The following is a 10,031-nucleotide window of genomic DNA, read 5'->3' as shown; positions in this document are numbered from 1 at the left end:
GATTTTAGAGGTTTTAGATTTCCATTCATTCTAAAGCAAAAGGAAACAAATAACTTTATGTCCAATTTCCTGCCCAGTGCTTTACATAAAAGCCATCTAATTTTGAAAAGTCGCAGAAATTAAACACCAACAATAGCAAACCCATTTCAAATGAGGAAACCTGTTTATTTGGAAATTTAAGTAAAACTTAGACCACCATTAGCTCGCCAATAATTGGCTATTGCAGTTACCCAATTAAATCCCACTCCGACAGTCTCCCACATGCCAGATCCCTGGCACTGACTCCGTCTGCTCGCATCTCGCTCCCTCTCCCTCTCTCGTTCTCCTCCACTCTGCCTATGCCATCTCCCCCCCACCCTGCACCGCTCAAATGGGGCCTTATTTATGCTCCCCCTGCAAAGCCGTCCATAAAGAGAGTCATTATACCTCCATCATATTTTCCCCCTCTTGAAAATGTTATTTTTAATCATGCGCGCTGAGTGGGACCACTCTGTTGTTTTCACATGTGCGTAATGAAATAATGACTGGCATCCTGTGAATAGGGACCTTGGCATGGGTCCGCAGTGCCCCGGTCACACACACTCACACACACACACACATGGACTAACACTTTAACAGACAGAGTTGTTTAACTGTCAGAGAGGTCTTTGCATCTTCAGTTTCACTCTTCACATCAAACCGAAAATGACGCTTTCACACCCTCCCCGTGAGATGCCACAACAGTCCACTACAATCGTTAAGATGAACACAAACAAGCCGGAATGTGATATTTGATTCATTTTGTCAGTGCTTTTTCCATTCCTATACCCACCGAGTTCTCTTCCAGCATTATAATAACCTACAAATGTTGTAAGTCCACTGTGCTGAGATTCAAATGACCCGAGTGAACACACACACACACACACACGTACGTATACGATGTCACTCCAAGAATACAATCATCTGGTTCTGTGAATCATCCAGTCCTTCCTGGTTGGCTGCTGATTCGGTGGCTTAACCTCCCGTTCCCATGAGCCTCTCCATCTTTTCTCCGCAAGATAAGACCAGCTGGACCGCATCCGCATCACTCCGGTGCTGCTGCATCCTCACGTATTCCACCCAGATACAGTCTCGCAACCTCCAAGTCCACCTGCCCAAAGTCGTCATCGTCGCCGTGGATACAGAACAGGTCCGCATGGGTGGACTCCTCTGTGAGCTTCCTCCACCAGGGCAGGCTGGCTGACCGGACCATGGCACTGTGGCACTGTTTGGCACGCAGGGCCACTGGCCCCGAGCGACTCCGGAAGTGCTCACAGTCCTGCGGCGTGGACTCCTTCAAGGAAGGGGCATCTGAATGGGGGGGTGCAAAATGAAAGAACGTAGTGAAAGACCTTATTTTGTGAACGAAAAGACTAATGTTGGTGAATTCAACCAATTTTAAACATTAAACTATTTTAAATATATTTATTGTAATATGTTCTGTATTAGAATATTTGACAATTTCATATTGTGACAATAATATACATTTGATTTTATTTGATTGAATATTGTTTTCCAAACGGCAATATACATAATTTCCCCATCACATTCCATTAAAATATCTTCCATATTACATATCATAAAAACGTAAATCTAGATGCTTTATTGTTTGGTAGGTGGTGTTGTTTGTGACCTTGTGTGTTAGTTTGTTTTGTTTGCTGTTGTCTGTGACCCTGTGTGTTGCTATTGTTTGTTTGTTGGTTTGTTGGTTGTTGTTGTGTGTTGCCGTACTGAGTAGCAGCTCCATGTCAGTGTTGATCTGGGCCAGTAGGGCCTGTGTGTGCTCCTCCTCTCTCTGCGCCGCTTCCCTGGTGCTCAGCCACTGCCGCAGCTGCTGCTGGGTGCTGGTGTGGAGCTCCCGACAGTGCTCCTCCGACACGCCACGAGACTAAAGAAGAGAGAGCAGGTAAATCAGGACCACCCACCCACACCCACACCCACACCCACACCCCCACACACACAGCTCAGTGCTCCTCCGACACGCCACGAGACTAAAGAAGAGAGAGCAGGTAAATCAGGACCACCCACCCACACCCACACCCACACCCCCACACACACAGCTCAGTGCTCCTCCGACACGCCACGAGACTAAAGAAGAGAGAGCAGGTAAATCAGGACCACCCACACCCACACCCACACCCACACACACACACACACACAGAGCTCCCGACAGTGCTCCTCCGACACGCCACGAGACTAAAGAAGAGAGAGCAGGTAAATCAGGACCACACCCACACACACAGCTCAGTGCTCCTCCGACACGCCACAAGACTAAAGAAGAGAGAGCAGGTAAATCAGGACCACACACACACACACACACACACACACACACACACACACACACACACACACACACACACACACACACACACACACACACAGAGCTCCCGACAGTGCTCCTCCGACACGCCACGAGACTAAAGAAGAGAGAGCAGGTAAATCAGGACAACACACACACACACAGCTCAGTGCTCCTCCGACATGCCACGAAACTAAAGAAGAGAGAGCAGGTAAATCAGGACCCCACACACACACACACACACACACACACACACACACACACACACAGAGCTCCCGACAGTGCTCCTCCGACATGCCACGAAACTAAAGAAGAGAGAGCAGGTAAATCAGGACCCCACACACACACACACACACACACACACACACACACACACACACACACACAGAGCTCCCGACAGTGCTCCTCCGACATGCCACGAAACTAAAGAAGAGAGAGCAGGTAAATCAGGACCCCACACACACACACACACACACACACACACACACACACACACACACACACACAGAGCTCCCGACAGTGCTCCTCCGACATGCCACGAAACTAAAGAAGAGAGAGAGCAGGTAAATCAGGACCCCACACACACACACACACACACACACACACACACACACACACACACAGAGCTCCCGACAGTGCTCCTCCGACATGCCACGAAACTAAAGAAGAGAGAGAGCAGGTAAATCAGGACCACACACACACAGAGCTCTGGATGATGCTCCTCAGACACACCACAAGACTCTCTCCCTCTCACTCATCAGCATATGCATACATCTACACACATACACAGAGATCTCGCACAGCACTCCTCAAATACCCCACAACACTAAAGGAGAAGACATGCAACAGTGAATGCGTGCGCACACACACACAGCAATCGACCACACACATTTAAATGCACTTCCATAGATGCAGATCAGGCTGACTAAGCTCAATGATGGTGATGGTGGAGCACTCACACGGTACAGGGCGAGGTGCTCGTCCACCTCCTGCTGCAGTTCAGCCCTCCTGGCGTCTGAGGGCTTTCTGAGCCCCATCCAGGGGGTGGCATAAGCCTTCTGGGCACGCCGCCGCTCCAAGAAGCGCAGGACCTGTGCACGAACACACACACACATATACAGAAGGTGAGAAACACACACTCTCTCTCTCGCTCAAACACACAAACATAGAAGTTAAGAAACACACACATACAAACTCTCTCTCCCTTTCTCTAAGAAATACACACATATACAAACACACACATTAAAAAAGCTAAATAAATATCAGATGTTATGAAAAGAAAAGATACACACACACACACACACACGACCCTTACCATGACACACAATCTCACAAAGAACCACTGTACAGACACATTTAGAGTGTACCGAAGCAAGCCACTTAGGACAGAATCCTAAAAGTCTATTTTCTACATCACAGCTCTGACTACAGACACAATTTACTACTTAAACTTCACTTAAGTACTCACGGCTCTCTGGATGGTCACGGCAGCCTTGTGGCGCTTGAGGTGGTATCTGCGCTGCCGGAAGACCCGTCTCTCCCGGTGGCCCCTCCACACACGCTGGATCAGCAGGGCCGCCTGACGCTCCACCTCCCCCAGGTAACGCTCCACCTGGGCTGGGACAGGGCAGAGACAGGACACAGGTGCTTACGGAGCTCCTCAGGCACCACTTCTGTATATCATGGGTCTGTGTAAACTGTGTGTTCATCAGCTCAATTTTCTATTTAAACAAATGAAAGATGGGGAAATTGAAAAGTTGAATTCCATTTTTTTTTTAAAATCTTGCTTTTTTTTTTGCCAAATAAATACATTTTCTGCCGGTATGGTCATTTCATTTCATATTTATTATACAGGAAAGTATTAAAAGTAACAAAGTTACAGTTTAAAACGGGCCTGACTCAGTAAAAAACTGATTTCCAGCAGGTTCCTGTTCTGCAGCACATATAACAACCGCACACCAGCTTGCAGGGGAGAGTCGGGGAATCAAACAACCAATTAGACTGGGGCATGATAAGGATGGAACAAGCCAGGTTGAGAGTTTAGCCAGGACAACGGGGAACCTCCTACTCCTTGCAATACAGTAATGACCTCAGTTAAACGGCTCATCCAAAACACAAGCAGACAGTGATGTGCTACCTGCAGGGAGGTTTATGAGTGCCCCATACGGGGACTTGCAGTGCCCTTTGTGTTGTCAGAATTTTCAGTATGAATGCACTCATGCACTCAATTTAGATATAGACCCTTTCAACAAGGTAAACAAAAACAATGCTTGAACGTTCTATTTGGGCCCCAATCTACTTCCTCTGCATTAAGATAACATATGGAATGTTAAAACGGAAGTCTTGTGGGGCCAACTATGATGCTGATAATGGAACTCTCTTGAAAGGGTCCATTGCAAGTACAGAAGTGTGCCATACGAGACGCAGCGACAGTGATGTGCTACCTGCAGGGAGGATCTCCATGAGCTGCAGCTGCCTCTGGCGGAACATGCGGTTGGCTCTCTGTCTGCGCAGCTGCATGTGCATGCGCAGGTCCTCCTCTGCCTGCTTCCTCTCCTGCTGTGCCACCTCCCTGCGTTTCCTCTCCCTAAACACAAACACACACACACACACACACACACACACACACACACCAAAGTGAACATGTGTCCCAGTTGGTCTGAAAGTTAGACTATAAATTATACTCTTTTTGCATCAAGTTAGATCAGAACTGCTGATGTCTATACACCCCCCACCCTGTGTTTTCTTTTACTATTATTAAAACAGGGATCCTGACCAAATGAACCAAATGTTTCTTTGAATCAGCAAAAGGAACTGAAACAGTAATGCAGTCTACTCCACTGATTTCCTTGTATATATAATAATAATAATAATATAATAATAATAATAATATAATATATATATATATAATATTATAATAATATAATATCATATAATTACTACTTGCAATGTATGACTTATAAGCACTTGTACACCACGTGAGATATTAACCAATTAAGTGCACCCTCTAGTGCTCAAGACCAATCACATGCTTATGAATATGAGTGTGTCAGGTGAGGCAAGCGAGCTCACCTGAAGCTCCTCTGCAGTCTGCTGATGGCTCGTGGGAGTTTCTTCAGTCTCTTTCGCGTCCGGTGGGCCCTCCAGGCAGCCTGGATCACACACGCTGCCCTCTCCTGCTCTGCTGCCACATCCTCACCCTGAGGAATCAAAAATACACAGACACACACACACACACAAAAGAACAACTAATTTCATTAGACCTACATTCCTGACTCTTTACTGACCATTATGACTTCTCCAAGACTGGAAAAAGGGATTTAAAAATGTCACGACCATTCCAGGATTTCAATGAACTCAACTAAAACTTCCAAAAGAAAAGCACCCGATGGGGGGTGCTGTGGCCAGTGGCGGACATTACTGTACTTAAATAATGGTCTTGCCTAAGCTGTGTTATTGTTATATCCACTATTTACTGTACCTTGTTGACCCCTTTTCACAGAGGTGGGAGTAAGTCACACATGTGCAAGTCACAAGCAAGTCTCAAGTCTTAACCTTCAAGTCTCAAGCAAGTCCAAGTCATTTTTTGTGAAAGTCAAGCAAGTCAAGTCAAGTCATACTGTAGCTTGGGTCAAGCAAGTCAAGTCAAGTCATAGCCAAATCATACAAATTCATGATGATTTACCCAAGTTTTCATTTTAAAATAAGCTACAATAGACTAGTTATGAACTGCTCGAGTTTTATTTGTAACAAACAAATAGACATTGCATTCATTCAAGCCACATATTCTATAAACCGTTCAGATGTAGGCTAAGATGAAATGTATACGAATAAAAATAAATACATATTTCTAGTAGACCCAGGGCTTAAATTTCACTGCGGGGTTGCGGGTATTGCGCATAATTTGTTCAAGTCCCGTAACTCTAGCCATCATAATGCGAGAAATACCCTTACACCTTACAGACTTTTACAGCCTGTCTGATGACGTTAATATAGCCTAATCATTAAGTGGCGTGAATGCGGTGCTATTGACCGGACTGATCAACTACCGAGTTGAATTGAACATAGCCTCATGCAGACGCACACACACACGGGGAGAGAGAGAGAGAGAACCACTTTGCGCTTACGCAAATAGGCTACGCTACCATGGCAAACTTTTGCATCTGGAAAGAGCTCCTTGGTAACTATCCTGCTAGCTCAGGTCACGTCAACACTTGATCCCAGAAAGATTGTCTTCGACATGTTAGTTTTTTGAACATTTATTGTATCTAATGACATAGAAAACATACACATGCATACACATACCGCACTATGCACAACTTTTATTCACTAGCGACTACAGCCTAAAACCGTCAGGTTGAAGGGGGGCTAATTACTCCATAGAATTACTCTCAGGTATTTTCTTAAAGTGACAGGCACTCAATTACACCTACTCATCACCAATGTGCACTCAATTGGACCTACACACCACATTAAAGATATGCCTAAGTGTTATAGGTTAAACGTCAATATGAGGCATTCAAATTACTAAATATGTTTAGCTACTAGTAATTACTAGTAAAATGCTATACTTTAAAAAATGCATTATTAAATAAATACACTCTATATGAATTAAAAAATATATGATAGAAACATATCACATAAGCTATCATTTTCAGTGTGTGTTTGTGTGTGTGGAGAGAGTCAAGCAGAATCTAGGATGTCCACTGTTGTGAATGATCCCACTACAGTATATATTACTGATGACGTCAGGGTGGTGGGGGCCCCAAAATCAAACACTTTTTTAAAAAAAGTATCAAAGTATTGAAATCGCAATTCTTGACTTGGTGTCAGAATCGATCCCCCCCCCCCCAAATTGTGTAAATCCCCCCTACATGAATAACCTAAGGGGGGAATTCCCCCCCATTTTGAAAAATGAATTTTAAGCCCTGAGACCTATTATAAAATAGACTTTTATTGTTTCAATGATATGCCTCAAATATTAGGTAAGCTACATCAAATCATGAAAATATATTCAAACAGTTCAAGTTACACCTGTCCTGACCTGTCACATATCCAGGGACCCAATAATGTTGAAAAAGTGAACTAATCAATCAATCAAACGCTGCTGCCAACGTAACTGCCAAACTTTGACAAGCACGACAGTGCAATGGGTTTTAGGAGGGTTTAGGACCGTCAATGCTATATCATATACATAAGCCTAACATATGAAGTAAGCTACTTTTCTATGCTGATTGCTGGCAGTTAGCTAGGCCTACTTACTGTTGTTAGCATAGACTGTATATAAAGTGCCTACATAGGTCAATGCCCACAAACTTGTGTGTTGTTTGGGTCTTCCCTGACCTTGGTCGCAGTGCGTCGGAAGGGTGATGACTTCAGCAGGCTGACAAATCGATCCAGCACAGGGTCGAAGCCTTTGCCTCTCCAGTCTTTCACTGCCAATGCAGCCAGGCCTAAACAACCAACCCAGAATACATATGATAATGATCTGTCAAAACAGAGGTGAACGTTCAAGGCGAAAGAGTTTTCCCTAAACTTTTCAATTTCAACATTTTTATGCACACATTTTTAAGACTAAAACTGTGAATAAAGGTTGAGCAACAAGGCATTCGCCACAAATCATTTGCCTCTGTTTGCTGAATTTGAATACAACTTTGGCTTTAGACTCAACTATCTTATCTCGTAGCATACCCCCTCAGGTGAAAACACAAAACATTACATCTCAGATACATACAATACAGATTTTCAATTACAAAAAATGTATTAAAGCAACAAACCACCATCAGATGTTAAAAAAGGTCACTGACCTTTGTAACGTTTTACAATAACTTCAATCATTTTGCTATCATGATTCATGATGTGCATCAGAATCTTCACTGAACTGCGGCCAATAACTGGATTCTGAAAGCTGGACATCTTGTACACGGTGTCATCCATAATGGCAAGCAAAGCCTGGTCCCCAATGTCCTCAAAGACTTTGGAGCTGTGGAAGGAAATTAATCTGAAACACTCCCAGGTTTTGCCTCGAACATTTCTCAAAAAGTATTTCTGTTACTCACACTTACCATTGCCAAACAAATTGCAAAGTATGATGATGATGATGATACATGATACATGTTGCCCCCCTAATTCTAGTTTTCATTGTACATGTGAAGGGTGTTTGCTGTGTAAAATAAAGGTTGGTTATGGAAAACACTGCACCCTACCTTTTCATACCGAGCAGTTCCAACCATAGAGACAGCAAGGCCACAGCCACGTCCTCATCCTCAGACAACTGGATGTTTTCATAGTGTTTGGAATTAAGAACTACAGGCAAAAGAGATGTCTGTCAGAATTCTGGTCCGTGGGAAGGTCAAATGAAGACAACTCGTAGTGTTTTGCTGATGTAGTGATATGATGCATTTAGTGTTTTGATGTCACAGCATGAGATTTGGAGTAAAAAAAACAAACAATATTTCTACTCATAATAATATTAACAATAACATCACAAATTTTCAGATTCACATGTAGGCCAATGTGGATAATGATACCAAGCTCTTGATAGTGGAAAATACCCACTTCTTACCATGTGCAAGAAGATGATGGTGAGCCCTCAGGAGCCAGCTTATGGAGCCCATGACCTTCCGGAACATACGAGCCCTTTCGATTTCACTCTTATCCTTTAAACGAGAAACCATGGCTCATACGAATAAACTAGACGTGGTCTTCAAGAATCTCATCTCATCTGTTGCATGGCCATGGCATGTTTGAATGTTAACGTTACTTACCCGCAGAGCTTTCATCATAAGGGAGTCCGCGAGCGAGAAAAGGTTTTTCACCACCACTGGCAGAAACTTGTGGAAGGCTTTAGATTTCTTGACTCTGCCGATACCAACACAGCATGCACTGTGAAATAAAAGAGAGTTAAATAACTTACACGTTTCTCTAGTAGTTAACTAAAATAAAGCTTATACACTTCTTTCATCAACGATAAAGAGTCAGTGCCTAATTTACCTTAGAATATCTGCAATCTGTACAGCAGTTTTGTATCCTCCATAAGAGTTGGTAAAATTGAGCGTCAGAGCCCTTGAACAGTAATCCATTATGCCATGGTTGAACAGGTCTTGCTTGAACATCTCCAGTTCCTCTTCAGCTTGCAGTGATTGCTTTCCTAAACATTCTGTTATGAAAAAACGGTGGGATTAGCCCATGTTGCCAGTGCTAAACGGTCATGAGAAAGTAGAGTGAATCTTCTTACCCGATAACTTCGCCAAAACGTCCTCTACTGCATCCTCTGGTTTACTTTTTGTTGCTGTAACCAACGCCTGAATGTCGAGATTCATTTTGTTTTATCATCTGTTACCGTTAGCTAACAATAACTAGCTACGTTGCCAATTGTACGACAACTGTGCGTGTTATTAAAATGTATTTATATTTAAATTAGCTTATATCGCACTTACATGCTTTTAAACAGCTCCGGACATAACATGCATATCGTTAAACAAAATGTATAGCTTTCAGCGCGAGAGCCGAGTTGACCACAGGATCTCGAGAAGCTAATCCTTCTGGCTGGTGCGCGAGACGCTCCTCTGGTTTCTAAAGCAACGGTGACATCATTACTGTGCGACATTAAATACATTTCTTTTGGCTACCATACATGTATGTTGACTACCCATTCGGCTTTTTCCATAAGGAAAAAATATATAGGGTTCATTCTGCAGCAAATATTGGATCC

At 43.6% G+C, this 10,031-nt stretch overlaps 1 protein-coding gene across 2 annotated transcripts; it reads right to left on the bottom strand.

Annotated features, from left to right (window-relative positions):
- Positions 1-141: 141 nt before the first annotated feature.
- iqcb1 (IQ motif containing B1) lies at positions 142-9,884 on the bottom strand. 2 transcript variants are annotated; one of them, XM_042080591.1, is made up of 14 exons: positions 9,757-9,884; positions 9,555-9,621; positions 9,311-9,476; positions 9,085-9,202; positions 8,883-8,976; positions 8,524-8,623; positions 8,125-8,300; positions 7,661-7,770; positions 5,390-5,517; positions 4,762-4,904; positions 3,786-3,934; positions 3,277-3,408; positions 1,750-1,906; positions 142-1,329 (listed from the first exon to the last, which is right to left on the bottom strand). In XM_042080591.1, the coding sequence occupies exons 3-14, from the start codon at positions 9,430-9,432 to the stop codon at positions 1,064-1,066; spliced, it is 1,695 nt and encodes a 564-aa protein (XP_041936525.1). In that variant the 5' UTR covers positions 9,433-9,476; positions 9,555-9,621; positions 9,757-9,884; the 3' UTR covers positions 142-1,063. The 2 variants fall into 2 exon arrangements, with proteins under 2 accessions (XP_041936525.1, XP_041936524.1); XM_042080590.1 differs by having other exon boundaries at positions 9,555-9,875.
- Between the last annotated feature and the right edge of the window lie 147 nt (positions 9,885-10,031).

The sequence above is a fragment of the Alosa sapidissima genome, chromosome 23 (assembly GCF_018492685.1).
Source record: "Alosa sapidissima isolate fAloSap1 chromosome 23, fAloSap1.pri, whole genome shotgun sequence".
NCBI lineage: Eukaryota > Metazoa > Chordata > Actinopteri > Clupeiformes > Clupeidae > Alosa > Alosa sapidissima.
Note: the sequence above shows the minus strand (reverse complement) of the source record. Positions and strands in the feature narration are given on the sequence as shown.

Excerpts from the sequence above, each read along its gene's own strand:
- iqcb1 (XM_042080590.1), bottom strand. The coding sequence starts at position 9,639 with ATGAATCTCGACATTCAGGCGTTGGTTACAGCAACAAAAAGTAAACCA. Across the intron at positions 8,977-9,084 it reads TTATGATGAAAGCTCTGCGG|GATAAGAGTGAAATCGAAAG; the intron begins GTAAGTAACGTT and ends TCTCGTTTAAAG. Across the intron at positions 5,518-7,660 it reads TCCGACGCACTGCGACCAAG|GGTGAGGATGTGGCAGCAGA; the intron begins GTCAGGGAAGAC and ends TTGATTCCTCAG.